This window comes from Carcharodon carcharias, chromosome 20 (assembly GCF_017639515.1).
Source record: "Carcharodon carcharias isolate sCarCar2 chromosome 20, sCarCar2.pri, whole genome shotgun sequence".
Lineage (NCBI taxonomy): Eukaryota > Metazoa > Chordata > Chondrichthyes > Lamniformes > Lamnidae > Carcharodon > Carcharodon carcharias.
In genome coordinates, this window is record NC_054486.1 from 100,912,135 (window position 1) to 100,931,825 (window position 19,691).

General features: G+C 41.1%; 1 protein-coding gene across 1 annotated transcript in view; it reads right to left on the bottom strand.

Moving 5' to 3' along the window:
• The window catches only part of sptlc2a (serine palmitoyltransferase, long chain base subunit 2a), a 130,312-nt gene that overhangs the window by 77,045 nt on the left and 33,576 nt on the right, over positions 1-19,691 (bottom strand). Inside the window, exons 2-3 of the mRNA XM_041214266.1 lie at positions 18,687-18,881; positions 7,801-7,955 (exon numbers count right to left, since the gene is read on the bottom strand). Of these exons, the coding sequence (XP_041070200.1) occupies positions 7,801-7,955; positions 18,687-18,881 (350 nt within the window). The remainder of the gene's footprint in view (positions 1-7,800; positions 7,956-18,686; positions 18,882-19,691) is intronic.

Sequence of the window (19,691 nt, forward strand, 5' to 3'; positions counted from 1 at the left end):
TGTGGAACAAAGGAGGCTAAGGGGAGATTTAATGCAGGTGTATAAAAATATGAGGGATCAAGACAGAGTGGATAGGAAGGATCAAATTCCCTCAGCAGAGAGGGGCATAGATTCATGGTGGAAAGAATCAGAACAGTTGAGGAGAAATCTTGTTAGCCAGAGGGTGAAGGAGGTCTTAAACTCTCTGCCTGCAAAGCTGAAACCCTCATAGCATTTAAAAAGTACTCTCATGCACCTGAAATGTTGGAACCTACAAAGCTAGGCCAAACATTGGAAAGTGGGGTTTGTCCTGCATCATTCTTTTTCAGCCAGCACACAACCAATGGACTAAATGGCCTACTTCTGAGTTGTAAATTTTGATGATTCTGCAATTGCTCTAAATACTGAAAATTTCCATAAATACATTTCAATTAAATTATGCATGCTGCTGACTCTCTCTCTCCAGGCAAAACTGCTGCCCATCTTGAAAGTTATCAGTGGGAATAAAATTGACAGGCTTTTGCTTATACAGAACAATAGTACTTTCACCACATCACTGGCATTACACATTTCAAATATAGTGTCAGCTGTTTGAATGAGGGACTACTTTTACTTTCAACTCCATATGTCAAAAAAAGTGATATCTTCAATGGTAAAGACAAAACAATTAAAGATATTATATAAACGGAAGCTTCCGTTTTCTTTAATGATTCAATTTGCTGACAGATGGAAACAACTACCATTAATTTTACCATTAATTTTGCCTTTTGCATGCAGAGATAATGGAACACAATTAAGAGATCTTAAATATCAGCCAACCAGTTGCTCCCCTTTAAATATCACTGGGTAAATGGAGGGCATTATACAGTCCTAAATTCAATAGTTTACAGAATTTTAGGAAAATATGCTTTCAATGGTCTATAAGAATACTCTTCATCACCATGACTCGGGAGTTACTTGGCAGCACTGAACAGCTGGAAAGCCTAGTGATTTGGCCTCTAATCAACTTCAGCTCATTTCCCTCACCTTCCAGTTGCCTGATTTATTGGTTCTAGCACATTTGTGGCTGGTATTGAAAAGCTGTATTATTTGCAGAGAACAGTGCATTGTAAAATACATAAAATAAACTGAAACCCAAGATTTTAAAACAAATTAAAATCAAAAAGAAATACCAACCCAAATTGAAATGAACCTATGCAAGCACAGAATCAATGCCTCCCCTTCTATAATATTTCTTGATTATCTATTTTTATTGACAATTTACCACCCTATCCTTGTGGCAAACTGTTAAGAAAACAAAATGTTGGCATTTCACAAAGCTGTGCCTAGAGGCACCATGCAGTTCACATCTCACTATTATCCCACAGCAAGACCAAACCAAAAGGAGATTTGAAAATGGTTGTGATGATCCCTTTCACACAGTCCCCATTCCCAATAGTAAAACAGCAGTAATTATATTTTACTATATTTAATTTTCAGTTTTGAGTAACACAAGGATAACCAAAAGCCTTCAAGTCTGCTCAGCGGTTCTTGATCTTCTTTGAAATTACAAATTCTGTGACATTGCTTAAAGGTGGCCTGGGAACAGCATGCAGTTTGAGACTTGCTCCAACTTACTCCCCATCCAAATAAAATCAATAACTAACCTGAAAAACTTTAACGATGTAAACCTCAGGCATGTTTGCAATACTGTCTGTACTTGGGGAGATGGTGGCACAGTGGTAATGTCGCTGGACCAGTAATCCAGAGGCCCAGGCTAGTGCCCAGGGAACATGGGTTCAAATCCCGTGGCTGGTGGAATTTGAATTCAGTTAATAAACTGGAATATAACAGGTAGTCTCAGTAATGGTGACCATGAAACTATCATTGATTGTTATAAAAACCCATCTGGCTCACTAATGCCCTTTAGGACCTTGTCATCCTTACCTGGTCCTGGCCTACATATGATTCCAGACCCACAGCAATGTGGCTGACTCTTAACTGCCCTCAAACAGCCTAGCAAGGGCAATTAGGGATGGGCAACAAATGCTGGCCTTGCCAGCGACACCCACATCCCATGAAATAATAAAGGGAAAAAAGAAATCACTTTACAACTTGTTCTTTCTTCTCCCAAGGCACCTAAACTTTACACACACTTCCTACTCCTTCCCTTCGCAGCCATTACCTTGGTCTGAGCAAGCCTGTTTGTAACAATGTCCTACTCGGCCCAATTTGAGCTTCTGACCCTGCACCTTATTCACATGGTCGTCCTTGGTAAAATTAGTCCTCTGCCTCTGCCATTGAAACCCATATTCACGTTAGTCACCTCCAAACTTTTGACTGCAAACATCAGCCTTGGATTAGTTAGGAAATTGTGGGTTGAAGCCAGGACCTTGATACACATTCCAGGATGACACTTCAGAGAAGTACTGAGTGCTGTATTGTTGGTGACATCTTTCATGTGCGACATAAAACAAGGCCTTGTTTTCCCACTCAGGTGGGCATAAAACATGCTGCAACACAACTGTACTATTGGAGAAGGAGCTGAGAGTTCACTATATCCTGGACAATATTCATTCATCAAAATCAGATTAACTGGTCTTTCCTTTCACAGTATCTTTACAGTGCAGGAGGCAGCCATCTGGCACATCGAGTCTGCACTGGCTCTCAAAGAGCATTTCACCTAGTTCCACTCTCCTGCCTTATCCCCGTAACATTGCACATTCTCTTTTCAGGTAGCAACCCAATTCCCAATTTGAATACCTCCATCGAACCTGCCTCCACCACCCTCCCAGGAAGTTTGTTTCAGGCGCCAGCCACCCACAAGGTGTAATCACATTTACTCCTTTTGCCAATTATTTTGAATCTGTGCCCTCTAGTTCTTGATGTTCTCTCTAGTGGGAACAGTTTCTCACTATTTACCCTGTCCATACCCCTCATGATCTTGAATACCATTATGAAGTCTCCTCTCAGCCTTCTTTTCTCCAAGGAAAACCATCCTAACCTCTCAATTTGTCCTCATAGGTACACTTCTTCATCCCAGGAATCATTTGTAAATCTCCTCTGCACTCTCTTCAATGCCTTCACATCCTTCCTCCAGTATGGCACCCAGAACTAGACGCAGTACTCCAGAGGAGGCCTAACTAGTGTCTTATATAAGTTCAACATGGCCTCCTTACTCTTGTATTCAATGCCCCTATTAATAAAGCCATAATAAATACCATACACTTTATTAACCGCTCTCTCAGCATGCTCTGCCATCTTCAATAACCTATGTACGTATAAACCTCCTTTAGAGGCTCACCCTTTATTTTATACTGTCTCACCGTATCTTTCCTGCCAAAATGAATAATCTCACTTCTCTGCATTAACTTCATCTGCCACTTGTTTGCTCAATCCACCAACATGTCTACGCTCTTTTGAAGTTCAAGACTATACCCATCACAGTTGACATTTCCAATCTTTGTATCATCAGCTAATTTTGAAATCACGGCCTGCACATCAAAATCTCGGTCATTAATATATATCAAGAAGTCTTACCTAGCAGAAAGGAAGATGGTTGTGGTTGCTGGAGATCAGTCATCTCAGCTTCAGGATGTCACTGCAGGAGTTTTAGAGCAGTGTCCGAGAACCAACCATCTTCAGCTGCTTTATCAATAACCTTCCTTCCATCATAAGGTCAGACGTGGGGATGTTCGCTGATGATTGCACAATGCTCAGCACCATTTGCATCTCCTCAGACATTGAAGCAGTCTATGTCCAAATGCAGAAAGAGCTGGACAATATCCAAGCTTGGGCTGACAAGTAACATTCACGCCACACAAGTGTCAGGCAATGACCATCTCCGACAAGAGAGAATCCAACCATCGACCTTTGATGTTCAATGGCATCACCATCACTGAATCCCCACTATCAACATCCTGGGGGTTACCACTGACCAGGAACTGAACTAGCCATATAAATACTGTGGCTACAAGAGCAGGTCAGAGGCTCAGAATCACGTGACGAAGAACGCACCTCCTGACTCCCCAGAGCCTGTCCAACATCCATAAGGCACAAGTCAGGAGTGTGATGGAAAACTCCCCACTTGCCTGGATGAGTGCAGCTCCCACAACACAAGAAGCTGGACACTGTCCAGGACAAAGCAGTCTGCTTGATTGGCACCATATTCACAAAGTCACTCCCTCCACCACTGACGCACAGTAGCAGCAGGTTGTACCATCACAAGATGCACTGCAGGAATTCCCCAAGGCTCCTTAGGCAGTACTTTCCAAACCCACGACCACTACCATCTAGAAGGACAAGGGCAGCAGATAGATGGGAACACCACCACCTGGTGGTTCCCCTCCATGTAACTCACCAGCCTGACTTGGAAATATATCACCGTTCTTTCACTGTCACTGGGTCAAAATCCTGGAACTCCCTAACAGCACTGTGGGTGTACCTACACCACATGGACTGCAGCAGTTCATGAAGGCAGCTCACCACCATCTTCTCAAGGGCAACTAGGGATGGGCAATAAATGCAGGCCCAGCCAACGAAGCCCACGTCCCATGAATGAATTAAAAAAAAAGAGCAAGAGTCCCACTGACCCGAGGAACTCCGCTACAAACATTCCTCCGATCAGAAAAACAACCATTTATCACTATTGTGTTTCCTGTCACACAGCCAATTTCTTATCCAAGTGCCTACTTTCCATTTTATTCAAGGATTGCTGTTTATGTACCCTGCCTGCAAATTGCCTGCTGTGTTTGCCTACAAAATGCTTTGGAACGTTCTGAGGATGTGAAAGGTACTTTATAAATTGAAGCTGTTTCTTAATTTATTTCCCATTCTCATCCCTCTGTAAACTTCAATCCCATCTGCAAACCTATACCCTCTCCCATACCAAGGTCCACTCACCCACCTCCTGTCGTTGCTGACCTAAACGGACAGTTGTTCAACAGCTCAAACTTGACTTTCTCATCTGTGTTTAAATCCCTTCACAGCCTCAGCTCCCCATCAGCTCCCTAACCTCATCCAGAGCTACAAACTGTCGCCTAGTACACTTTCAGATGCTGGCCTTTTGCACAGCCCCTCATCACTGGCAGGCACGCCTTCAGCTGTCTAGGCCTCAAGTTCTGGATTTCCTCCCCAAAACCACTCTGCCTCTCAATCTCACCCCAACCTTTCAGACCTTCATTAAAATCCATCTATATGACCTGGCTTTGGTCACTCCCCTCCTAATCTTATGGTTCAGTGTCCCATTTTTTCCTTCTGACTCATGGATGCTTTTCTATGTGAAATGTGGGATGTAAGCAAGTATAAATAAATCCAGAAAGGATTTTCTATATGAATGTACAAACAAGGAGCAGCAGTAGGACATTCAGTCCCTCAAGCCTGCTCTGCCATTTAATAAGATCTTGGCTGATCTGATAAGTAACCAGAAATTTGCATACAACCTATCACTGTCCTGCTTACCAAGGATCTATCCAGTTCTGCCTTAAAAACGTTCATAGACTCTCTTCCTGAAGAGGTCGTGGAAGCTGAGTTCCAAAGGCTCACAGCACTTGGTGAAAAAAATTCAGCTCATGTTTTAAATGGGTGAACCCTTACTGTTAAACAGTGACCCCTAAGATTCTCCCACAAGGGGAAACATCCTTTCCACATCCAAAACAAAAACAGAATTACCTGGAAAAACTCAGCAGGTCTGGCAGCATCGGTGGAGAAAAGAGTTGACATTTCGAGTCCTCATGACCCTTCGACAGAACTTGAGTTCGAGTCCAAGAAAAGGTTGAAATATAAGCTGGTTTAAGGTGTGCAGAGAGAGAGAGAGAGAGAGAGAGAGAGAGAGAGAGAGAGAGAGAGAGAGAGAAGTGGAGGGGGGGTGTGGTTGTAGGGACAAACAAGCAGTGATAGAAGCAGATCATCAAAAGATGTCACCAACAATAGAACAAAAGAATACATAGGTGTTAAAGTTGGTGATATTATCTAAACGAATGTGCTAATTAAGAATGGATGGTAGGGCACTCAAGGTATAGCTCTAGTGGGGGTGGGGAGAGCATAAAAGATTTTAAAATATTTAAAAATAATGGAAATAGGTGGGAAAAGAAAAATCTATATAATTTATTGGAAAAAAACAAAAGGAAGGGGGAAGCAGAAAGGGGGTGGGGATGGGGGAGGGAGCTCAAGACCTAAAGTTGTTGAATTCAATATTCAGTCCGGAAGGCTGTAAAGTGCCTAGTCGGAAGATGAGGTGTTGTTCCTCCAGTTTGCGTTGGGCTTCACTGGAACAATGCAGCAAGCCAAGGACAGACATGTGGGCAAGACAGCAGGGTGGAGTGTTAAAATGGCAAGCGACAGGGAGGTTTGGGTCGTTCTTGCGGACAGACCGCAGGTGTTCTGCAAAGTGGTCGCCCAGTTTACATTTGGTCTCTCTAATGTAGAGGAGACCACACTGGGAGCAACGAATGCAGTAGACTAAGTTGGGGGAACAAATTTGTTCTCCACATCCATCCTGTCAAGATCCCTCAAGATCTTAAAGGTTTCAATTAAGTCACCTCTTACTCTTCTAAACTCGTGGATAGAGCCTAGCCTGTCCAACCTTTCTTTAAGACAACCCACCCATTCCAGGTATTAGTTTGGTAAACCTCGTCTGAGCTGTTTCCAATGCATTTACATCCATCTTTAAATAAGGTGACCAATACTGTACCCAATGCTCCAAATGTGGTCTCACCAATGCCCTGTACAACTGAAGCATAACCTCCCTACTTTTGTATTCAATTCCCCTTGCAATAAATAACATTCTATTAGCTTTCCCAATAACTTGCTGTACTTGCATACTAGCCTTTTGAGATTCATACACAAGGACACCCAGATCCCTCTGCATCTCAGAGCTCTGTAATCTCTCAGCATTTAGACAAATGCTTATCTTTTATTCTTCCTGCCAAAATGGACAATTTCACATTTTCCCCACATTAAACTCCATCTGCCAGATCTTTGCTCACCCCACTCACTTAACCAATCTATATTTGTTTGTAGCCTCATGTTCTCTTCCCAACTTATTTTCCTACCTACCTTTGTATCATCAGCAAATTTGGAAACCATCCCTTCATCCAAGTCATTAATATAAATTGTAAACAGTTGGGGCCCCAGCACTGATCCCTGTAGCATCCCACTCCTTACACCTTACCAACCTGAAAAAGACCCATCTATGCCTACTCTGCTTCCTGTTAATAAGCCAATATTCTACCCATGCCAATATGTTAACCTCTATATCATGAGTTTTTATTTTCCTGCAATACCCTTTGATATGGCACTTTATGAAATGCCTTCTGCATTCTAGTTTGTTCAAATGCAAGAACTTGATTTGTTCTTTCCCACAACCAACCCCATCCTCCTTTTCTGTTGTCTGCAGTACACTTATTTTCATCTCTTCCCACCCATCCTCCAGTGAATTTGTTCTCACTAAAGCAGCCGTTATGAGAGGTCACCCATCATTATCTGATTTTGATGGGTGACTGCAACATCCGAGGTAAACAAAACATCTGAAAAGTCCTCCCCACCCCTAACCCCATTGAAATTAGTCGCTTGTGAGTGACAAGAATACGCAGTTAACTTAGACCTTTTAAGCTGGTTAAATAAAGACTGGAAAAATTCCAATTTTTCTTTTGGTGCTTGTTATTGTTTGAGCCTCACTTTGAGTTTAAACACTCATGCTTATCACATGATTCTTAAGCACATAACAGCTTCAAACAACAAAAATGAGATGGGTGCCCAACACCACAAACTTCAGTTAGCGAGTCAGCTCATTAACCCTGAATAAAATTAGCAGGTACATTAAATGTGAGTAGGGTGACTCACTTGAATGTCCAGTTGTAGTCATGGGAGACCCTTTCCATTACATCAAACTTTGCCCCGGGCACACTGCAGATTGGCCGGTTCCAGCTGTCTCGAATTCTCATGTACAGGTTCCTGGTATAGAAATTTTCAAAGTCTTGGTACAATGGCACAAAATCCTGCAGAAGAAAAATTTAGAATTATTCCAAGGCTAAATATTTTGTTGTTTTATTGCAGACCTGAAGGTCTATAATCAAAACAATTTTAATGATGCCGAAATTAACTTCCTTCTCCCAATTTAGAATACTTTGCAAAATAGTGCAGTTATTAATTAACTCAGCTAATCTATATAATTAAACTCAGCAAACATTACTCCAGTTCAGTAAAAATGAACTTAAGTGTTTAATTGTCTGGTTGCAAAATTTTGGGCAACATTGTAAATTTGAGACTCAGCAAAACCAAGTTTAGAACCCATGACCTGGAAATTGAAGAAACCACTTGACTAAATTCATATACAACCCAAGAATGTTTTCATTGCAAGCTTCAGTGGTTCTTTGAAAGCAATGTTCTACTGCCCAATAATGAGCAGCTATGCCCCTTAGCAATGATACTGCATGACTTTTTTTTAAAGACATAAATCAGGCAAAGGTCCAATAATAAAGACAGTATAAACTTTCCCAATAAAAAAAATTCATATTTTCAAAATTCTGCAGTTTAGGAAAATATTTGTACCATAAGTGCTATTGTTTCAACAATTTATACTTATGTAACACCCCTATAATGAAACATACCAAAGTGCATTATTAACAAAAATAATACCAAGTTAAATAAGGAGATATTAGGTCAGATGACCAAAGGCTAAGTTTTAAGGAATGTCTTGGAGGAGGAAAGCAAGGTAGAGGTGCTAAGAGGCACAGGGAAGGTACTCCAGAGCTTACAGCACAGGCAGCTGATGGCACAGCCACCAATAGTGGAATGATTAAAATCAGGGATACTCAAGAGACCAGAACTAGAGTGCAGATATCAGAGGTTATGGGGCTGGTGATGACAGAGATAGGGAGGGGTGAGACTACGCAGGGATTTGAAAACAAAGATGAGAATTTTAAAATCAAGATGTTGCCTGATCAGGAGCCAATGTAGGTCAGCGAGCACAGGAATGAAAACTTTGCTCAAGTTAAGACATAGGCAAAAGAATTTTGGATGACTTCAAGCTTAGACGTTAATGTGGGAGACCAGTAAGGAATGCATTGGAATAGATAGATCTGGAGTTAACGAATGAGGAATGAGGGTTACAGCAGCAAAAGATCGGAGATGGATGAAATCAGGCAATGTTACGGAGATGGAAATAGGCAGTCTTCATGATGGCACAAATAGGAGGTTGGAAGCTTATCTCGGGGTCAAATGTGACACCAAGGTTGTGAACAGACCAACTTAATCTGACTGTTGTTGAGGAGAGGGATGGAGTCAGAATTAAGTTTGTAGCAGGGACAAGAAACAATGGCTTCAGTCTTCCCAATATTTAATTGGAGGAAATTTCTGCTCATTCAGTACTGGATATCAGATAAGCAGTCTTATAGTTTAACAATGGAGTCATCAAGGGGTCTTGAGAAGTAGATGTGAAAATTAAAACTAATTTTGGATGATGTCACTGAGGAACAGCATATAAATCAGAAATTGTAGGGGCCCCAAGGGTAGATCCTTGGGGAAGACACCAGGCGGTAACGATGCAATGCGGGAGCAGGAAGAGAAGCCATTGCAAGGAATTCTCTGGCTGTGATTAGATAGATAAAAACCACTACCCCTGGCAAGAGCAGTCCCATTTAGCTGGACGACAGTGGCGAGGAGAATAGCGTGTTCAACCATAACAAAAAGCTGTAGACAGGTCAAGAAGAATGAGGGAAAGTTCACCTCTGTCACAGTCACATAGTAAAATCACCAATAACATCCTAAGAGCTCTTTCAGGATTGTGGCAGGGGCAATAACCTGACAGGAGGGATTCCAACAAATTTCCAACCTTGTGGGAACCTTTGATTTATCTTCTTTCCAGTGGAGACCACCCAAGAAATTCAAAAACTGGCATCTAGCACTTGCATAGCTGCCAAAACATATACATTCCACAAACAATGCTGCAAATATGCCAGGCCAGTTTCAAAATCACTGTGACAAAATATCCCAAACATTCTTTCTCCGACACCACCACCCCCCCAAAAAAACTTATTCCCCATAACATTTTCCCATTTAAAAAGGTCCAGTGTGCACATATACTGACTTTTGGAAGCAAAGTCATTATCAGGAGCACCTTTAATGGTCCAAATGCTGTTATAAAGCACTTCTGAGATGCTTTGTGACTCATCAAGTACTAATACCACACCCGAGTGAGCCACATTCATTGTGTAAGCATATTAAATGTAAATAATCAACTCCTTTATTTCTCCATGTGTATTGCCAAAACACTATGCCATAATGCATAAACAGTGCAGCTTTTATTCTACATGTTTCAAAGTAACTTCAATAAGGAATCAACTGCATTGCAATTGGATTTTATCTTGAGAGGAGGCAATGGGAATGGCTTATTTCTCACACCTTCTGCTTTGCCATAAAGGATCAGGATTGTTAGGCCAGCAGCAGAGCCCCCTCGTGAGTTTTGTGAATTACTACTAGATAGCCAGTTTGGCTTTGGTCCACTGAATATACAAGGCCAGCTGTTGACATAAAATAGCATGAAAGATGCCCAATTAAACACTCAAATTGAGTCAGACAAATGATGTCATTACACGCATGCATGGGGATAGAAGGAGTATTTCGAATTCCAAATGGTGCCGCGAGTGTGGAATCAGGAGAGAAGTGGTGAACTGTAGTACCAGGTGATTTATATAAATTGCCTTCTGAAGCTAGCAAAGTAATACCATATTAAATCAGGTAGTTTGTGTCAAAAACAAAAATACCTGGAAAAAACTCAGCAGGTCTGACAGCATCTGCGGAGAGGAATACAGTTAACGTTTTGAGTCCATATGACTCATCAGAACTAAGAAATATAGAAACAGTTTGTGTTGTATATTAATGCTTGTCGTTCTCTGTTGGTAAATGCCATCACTGATTGTAATCATTTGCTCCTGAAGGCCTGTAATTCTCTGGTTTTCAAATATAGTTAGTTCTGTTGGCATCTGTTACAAGAGTCTGCATGCATCAGACTGGGTGAAGTGACACCAATTCTTTATTTGGTGGCTGTAGTGTGGGGTGGGGTGCAGCAGGAAAACAGAAGATCAATCCTTCAGCAGGTTAGCTTCACAGGGTAGGATCTAAAAGAAACCCAATCAATCCATTGCTCTTAAGATGACCTCAGTAGTGGGCAATGCTAACACTGGCATCCATCAAGCCTCCTGGGTGCAGATAGAAACAGCTAGGATAGTCATACCTTGGAGCAATGTTTGGCAAGCTGTTGCTGGGCATGCTATCCACCTCAAACCATCACCCCCTTCCCACCCACAGCCTTCTGATACTTTAACCTACAAGATAAAGGGTCAAGCTTCATAAATCTTTACATTAAGCACAATTATGGAGTAAAAATGAGGGATTCATTAAGCCTTAGAGCCAGTATAAAGAACCACAGAATGGATTCTCAGCATCAAGTGGCTGGATTATGACAAAGCACTGTAAAAATAAAACTAGCATACACAAAATAATAGAATAAATAGCATTTGGAACTCTCAAACCACGATGGGCTTGAACTTATCAATTCTAAATTTGTCTTTCACAAGATAGTCAAGAGATAGAATGATCCCACCACCCCCATTACTTGGGGTCAAAACGGAAGCTTATATTTTTGGGGATATGGAGACAGAGGAGGAAAATAGATCCTTAGACGTTTCTAGTTGGGTGAGCTATGTCTGGATTCATTTTTACCTATTTTATGAATGATCGAGACTGGATAAAGTGCAACGTCACAGTTGCAAGGTAGCCAAGATCTTTGCACAAATTGATAAAATGCCCAAAAGCATAAAAGGCAGATTCAAAGTCACCTCTGCTACATTTTGCTTTCGAGCACCAATGAAAAATTGATGTCAAGAGGTCAACCAATTCTGGCGTCACCACAGCCCCAAAGTTAATGTGTTGTCCTTTCCACATGGAAACTTCAAAATAATCTATTTTTGGATGTTTTATTCTTGGAATGATTTTTAAAAAAAGCATTGCAGGTATTCTGGCAGTGTGAAAGAAGATCCATCGATAAATTACATCACATGGTACAGTCAGGAACTCAAAAGGAACTAATCTCATGGTTCAATCTAAATATTTCAGCTGAATTTTAAAAGAAACAGTATTGTAAGGAAAATTTATAATTGCTTTAAAATGTCTAGGGAATCTGTAACTGTTTTTAAAAATGTTTGAATATGACTTGGAAGTTAACATACAAAAGCTGTGTGGCCAGACAGAGCAGAAAGCCAAAGAAGCTATTGCTGTAAAAGGGGATGACATTAGACCTGCAGATGGTGGAATCTGAATCCAATAAAAAGCTGGAATTAAAAGTCTAATGACGACTGTGCTACCATTGCCAACTGCCACTAAATCCCATCTGGTTCACTACTGTCCATTAGGGAAAGGATATCTGCCATCCTTAACTACATGTGACTCCAGACCCACAGCAACGTGGTTGATTCTTAAATGCCCTCCAGGGATGGGCAATAAATGCTGGCTGAGCCAGTGACACCCACATCCCATGAACAAATATAAAAAAAAAGAGCTGCAGCAGAGGGGAGGACAGAGAAGGCACGTTTACAAGGAGCTGTATTATGCATGCATGCGTGCAGAATTAAAACAGACCAGAAAGCTAAAAACAGGGTTAGAGCAGGGATTGTGAATTGGGCAATTTTCCTGCTGTTGCTTCAGTTTCACCTGACCGAACAGGCCGTTTAACAAGTTTATTAGGAGGGTAGGGTGAAGGAGGCTCTGGGGAATCTGTGCCATCAAGACTGTTGTGAACCTAACCTAAGGAGGCTCTGCAAAAATGTGCTGTCGGGTGACAACTGTTTCCAGGGACCTTGAATGGAATACAGCTGCCAGTGAACGTGACTTGAGAGCTGAATTGATTGAGTGGGAAAGTGAGATCCTACGTACAGAGGTTGAGTTAGGGCGCTCTGGAACTGCACGTAGTGCCACGTCTGCAGGGAGTGATACAGGTGCTTGTGGTTGTGTATGGCATTTCTTTGTTGTATTGACTATTTAAAGTGAAGTTTACTTAATTTGAATTAATATTTATCTGGTGTTAATTCATGTTTAATTTTTGTTAAAGTAAAAGTTACAAAAAGCAAAATCTTGTGGGCAATTTCTGCATGGAGGTCTTTTGATAAATTATTATTTTGGTTTATGCTTCCCCCCGCAGGGATTGTAACATTATGCAATCAGTGAGATGGGTTGCTTATTTTCAGGCTACTAGTTTAATTGCTGTGTTGATAGCCCAAAATTATAATTGCAAACACTATTTCAGTCTTGTATCTTCTGACTAAACATTTCAATTACTTCCTGATTATTTTCTTTGTGCTTTTACCCAGCTCTGCACTGTTAAACTTGGTTACAAATGATGGGAAAGCAGATAGTTTATCCTTTCTCCCTTTCCATGCCAAAACTAGAAGTGAATCTACATTTGAGGGGATTTTTATTTGCTAATGGGCAGACATGGCCTCAGGGTCCGTAACACTGATTATTTACAGAATACCAATATCTCCATTTGGAAGTCGTTTTGGCAGAATATAACTTCCAGTAACTTTAGGTCTGGCATATATGCGAGTGTGCAAAGAAATAATCAGTTTCATACTGCAGGTGCACCACCAGTAATAGAAGTGCAATACATAACCAACAGCACACCAAAATCTCTGGCAGCAGGGCTTCTGAGGGTCAGCTATGGAAAACAAGTGTCTCTACCAGAGGAGTATTCAATGAACAATCATTGTCTGCACCTCACTGTCATGCTCCTGGAGTTAGATCACTATCATAAAGAGGCTTAAAATAACTCCCAATGAAAGCGAGATTTTGCACCACACAAGTGTCAGGCAATGACCATCTCCAACAAGAGAGGATCCAACCATCACCCCTTGATATTCAATGGCATTACCATCACTGAATCCCCCACTATCAACATCCTGGGGGAGTTACCATTGACCTGAAACTGAACTGGGCTAACCATATAAATACTGTGCCTATAAGAGCAGGTCAAAGGCTAGGAATCCTGTGATGACTAACTTACCTCCTGACCCCCCAATGCCTGTCCACAAACTACAAGGCACAAATCAGGAGTGTGGTGGAATACTCACCACTTGCCTGGATGAGTGCAGCTCCCACAACACTGAAGAAGCTTGACAAAGCAGCACAAAGCAGCCTGCTTGACTGGCACATCCACAAGCATTTACTCCCTCCACCACTGACACAGTAACAGCAGTGTGTACCATCTAAAGCTGCAGTGTAGGAATTCACCAAGGCTCCTTCAACAGCACCTTCCAAACCCACGACCACTACCATCTAAAAGGACAAGGGCAGCAGACAGATGGAAACACCACCACCTCCAAGTCACTCACCATCCTGACTTGCATATCGCCGTTCTTTCATTGTCACTGGGTCAAAATCCTGGATCTCCCTTCCTAACAGCACTGTAGGTGTACCACATGGACTGCAGCGGTTCAAGGTGGCAGCTCGCCACCACTTTCTCAAGGGCAACTAGGGATAGGCAAATTCTGGCCCAGCCAGCAAAGCTCACATCCCATGAATGGATAAAAAAATTTGGTCCATCAGTTGACCAGTTTCTAATACAGAAATATTCCTCCAACAAGTCATCTTTGGCTCCCTACGCCTCTCCAACTTTTCATCACATCTCAAATAGATGCAAGTAGTTTCAGATCAGTGAAAATTCCAACAATGAAGAACTAAGATTTTCTGCAGCTTTTGAAAGGCTAATAGGTCTATATTTCCCTCATCCATTTAGAACCTATAGGTGCAATCTAGCTGAGACACAATTCTTGAGTACTTGTTGGCAAATTGAAATAGCTTTAAAAGTGGGCACTATCACTCCAGTGGGAGATCTCAAAACAACCAACTCCCCACTGGGGACAAAGGAATGTTTTGCACTGTAGATGGCATCTCTGCACCAGTTACTTGCACAATGAGTTTCTGGAGTTTAAAGTTACAACTCAACAATGATGGATCTGGTGTCAGACACGTAGTACCAATCAGGTCATTATGCTCAGTTGCCTATTTTCACCTGAAAACTCCAGTTCAGGTGCTGATGACTTTCAGTCCACAACAATGACTGCACCCAAACTCACTGGAGCTGTTTTAAAGCTGTTCGAGACCTGTACAAGCACCACTGGTTTCCAATGTGTAGGGTTTCATGAAGACAGCTTTTATTCTAGGTCTGTGCAGCAAGCTTTTAAACTGGCCATTAGTTATGGTGAAAGATCTTTCTTACTTCGGGGAAAGATTCGTGTAATCTTATATCATGGAGTATACTTAAAATATAAGAATATGTTAGCACTACATATCATCAGAAGATTTTGATTATGGTTTGAGATAGGAAGAAAGGGCAAGTAAAGTGAGCTAGAAAGAGAAACAGTGAGCACAATAGAAAGTGAAGGGTACGTGAGAGAGCAACAAATTGTAATTATGAAGCGCCTTTAATGTAATAAAATGACTCAAGGCACTTCACAGGAGCATTATAAAGCAAAATTAGACACTAAGCCAGTGATCGAGGCAGATGGCCAAAAGCTTGGTCAGAGGTTAGGTTTTGAAGAGCATCTCAACGAAAGGACAGATTGAGCAAAGGGGAGAGTTTTAGTGAAGCAATTCGAGCTTAGGGAGCTGGTGGAATGATTAAGTCAGGATGCTCAAGAGGCCAAAACTAGATGAGTGTTGCTGTCTTGGAAAGTTGGAGTGCTGGAGGAGAGTACTGACATAGGGAGGTGCAAGATCATGGAGGGGTTCAAAAAAGAGGGACACAAATTTTAACATTTGAGGCATCACTTGACCAGCAACCAGAATGCCAGAGACACAGTCAGGTACAGGAAGACAAAACAGTTTTCCACATTAAAATGAAAGGGCTTATGATTAACTGGTCATTGTAGGTTAGTCATTTTAACTCTAGAAATATATTACCTTAAATAACTAAACCTAAAGAAACTCCAGGCTTGGACTATTGCAACATTGGATCAGAGGTCTGGCAGCTGATGCAAATCAAGGTAAAATCAGAATACCAGATTTGGGAAATGACTATGTGCAAACAATTGAGACAAATGTTTGGGAGCACATATCCTGTAATTAGTATATGATGCAACTTAGGAGGAAATCCTTTCAATTGACTCAAATCTGAAAAACTGTGAACATTTTTGTTTAGAGCTAGTCCTGAAGCAAGTACAAATAAGGCTTGATCTTAAAACATTTAAAATTAATCCACCGCAACTTAAAATGTTTTTATTCATGCATGGGTGCGGATGCCACTGGCAAGCCAATATTTGCTGCTTATGCTCTAATCGCCCTTAAGGTGGTGGTGGTGAGGCATTGGGCTTCTGCAGTACATTTGAAGGTATTTCTACAGTGTATTCTAAAGCTTTAGATTGCTGCTTGAAGCAGATAAAGCGCCAAAGCATCCTTACATGTCTGCAGTGGGCTTCAGAGGTTCTTTCAGGATCTGTGAAAATGCCACAAAAGATTCTAAAGAGAAATATAATGCCCCTTAAACAGATAATTCCTCCAATCTAAGCATTCTTCCAAGGTCAGGGCAGTGCACATTCATTCTTGTTCATGAAGATTAAATTTGGAGTGGTCAGGAAGACCCAGTCAAGCTAAAAACACAGGTTAATCAACTTGTTGATCAGCATCAGAATGAGAAAGAGACTAAGGTTTCAGGTGATCCTTCATTAGTTTTGATGGATTACACTCTAAACTGGGATACCCCTTTCAGGTTGTACCCTTTGCAGCAGGGTTTGTTCCAAAAAGTGAGCACCGTAGATTGGAGTTCAAATAGTCGTTTGGTAGTACGGAGCTCGAGTATTGCTTGAAAAAAAAAAAGACATGCTGTTGAAGCTTTTTATCTTGCCATCAGGACAAACACAATGCCAAATCTCAACTGATCACAGCAATTTATATTCTGAGGGGCCCGTCCTCTGCAAGAAGTAGGAACATGCCCAGGCCTTTTTTTTAAAAAAATTAAACACAAGTGTGTGGAGACAACTTCTGCATTCACCATGGCAACACCTCAGCCAAGCAAAGTCGAATTGCCAATCAATCAGCACCCTTTTATGTAGGATAAATTGTTGCTCCCTTTGAAATGTGGCATTCTTGTGTCTGTCCTGATGAGTGCAAGACGAAAAGCTTCGACAGCATGTCTCTTATGAGCAATACTCAAGATTGGATTCCAGTAATTAATTTGCAAGTTAAAGGTCAAACAGTGTTGCTTACTTCAGGAGGACAGTGAGAATTATCTTGAATGATAAAATATCTCTTTTAATGGATAGTTAACACTGCACAAATACCAAACATGCAGTCTAATGCTGCCGACTTGGTAACAGCAAAATCGCATGGGAGCTGTGCTGGACAGCTGACTTCTAAACTGTGTTTAGACAGTTTTACATAAGCACAATTTAGATTGCAGGAAGTTTCACTGAAGACTGGGTGATGGCCAACCTTTTATGGACTGGCACTCTCCACTCAAAGTTGTCTGACATCTAGCTGTCATGAAGGTATAATCATTTTCATAATATTTTTCTGGTTTATTGTAAAATAGGTTTACGGGGGTAAATAGTTAGATTTGTGTGATGGAGTCCTTTAGTTTCCAAGCTGATTTATATGTGGTTGCTGGACTGCTGTGTTTGGGTCTATGGACAGCAGACCTTGATGGGGTTGTGCTGCATTGTTTAGTATCCCTGGTGTTCAGAGCTTGGTGGGAAGTAATGCTTCTGAGACTGCTGTATATAAGAACATAACAAATAGGAGAGGTAGACTATTCAACCCCTCAAGCCATTCAATATGGATGTGGCTGATCTACCTCAACTCCATATTCCTGCTTGCTCCCTATACCTCTTGATTCCATGAGAGATCAAAGATCTATCAATCTCGGTCTTAAATTATACTCAGCAATGGAGCATCACAGCCCTGTGGGATAAACAATTCCAAAGATTCACAGTTGTTTGAGTGAGCAAAGCTCTCCTCATCTCAGTCCTAAATGATCAACCCCTTATCCTGAGACTCAGCCTCTGTGGTCTAGATTCCCTAGACAGGGAAAACAACCAGTGTGTCTACTTTATCAAGCCCCCTCAGAATTTTGTATGTTTCAATGAGATCACCCCTCGGCTCTTCTAAACTCCAGAAAGGATATATTCAATTTACTCATCCCCTTAACATAGGATAACCCCCTCATCCCAGGAACTAATTGAGTGAACTGTCACTGTACCACCTTGTACCTGTACCAAGTAATCCTGCATGAGATATGGAGACCAACTGGGCACAGTACTCACTCCAGGTGTGATCTCACCAAAGCCCTGTACAATTATAGTAAGGCTTCGTTACTTTTATACTCCAATTCCTTGCCATAAAAGCCAGCATGCCTGTTTGCATTGGTATAGTAAAGGCACTATATAAACGTAAGGTGCATAAAACAGTTGTAGCTTCGTTATCACAAAAGTATGTCCTTAATGTATTTTAAAATGATAAAACTTGAGACACCCAATACGACTATACTATTGAAGTCTAAGTGGGACTGTTGCTCATATTTTCAAAAGTTCAGAACTTAATGCAATTAGCCTGCTTAGTCACTGAAATCAGTGGGCTGGCCTTGAGCATGCAATTCTGCAACATGAGACAAGGTATTTTAAATTCATCTAACACCATTATTTTAAAACTACAATAAAATGAAAAGGAAATTCTGCCCTTACCTTTTGCTCTTCACGCTCAGTAGCATGATGACACTTTTCAATCTTCCATTCCCGTAGAAAATCCCTGAGGTAGCCAAACAGTGTAAGAATTCCATAACCCATATAGGTCAACACAGCAACGAGCATAGGAGTTTCCTCAAAGGATTGATTAAATGGCTTTTTGTATAGTCCGCCATTCTGGGCAATGTGATGAACCTGGAACAGAAAAGTCCATGCATGCCATGAATATTCTGCAGTTTTGGTAACATTCAACTTTTAAATGCAAAAGTTCACAAAGAGAACCACTGAGACTGTCACTCGTAAGTATAAAAGTTCAGTGCCATCAGCTCTTATACAACTTATTCCAGCTGAACTGGGCTGCTTACAATTTTATGTTAAGTATGAAGTGATCTGGGTATTGAGCAAAACAGAACTCAAGCATAAGATTCCAAGAAAAATTTATGTCAATCATTGAAATGAAAAGAAATGAGTTATTTTAGGATGTTTTTGAGCAATGTTAGGCAGTACTGTTACAAAAACATTGATTTAGTGGGGTGGGGTGGGCACATGTTATTAATAGTACAGTACTCTTCAGCATCCAGCATTTTAGCAGTATTGAAGTCAAGACCTGCTGTCAAATCATGGCTACAATCACTTGATCTCATGATATATAGTTCCTCATTAATTATCTGACTGTACCATGTTACATCACACATAATAGAAAATATGCACAGAGTACATTGGCAGGGAGAAGGCAACTGCAAGTTTTGTCATTTGTACAACTGCACTTCCCATCAGTCAATGATAAAGAACAATTCAGCTCCAAGTTACACCAGGCAAATGCAATTAAAACTTGCAAAATAGGATTGGAGTAGTTTTAAAATTATAATTAATTCTCAACTGTCAATATTTGGGTCAATACAATTGCAGGTCATCAGACTTTAAGGAAAAACTGCTTGTGACCACAAACATTAAGCATTCTACAATAGCAGAGTGACTTGCGCTCTGTTAACCAGCTTCCTTGTG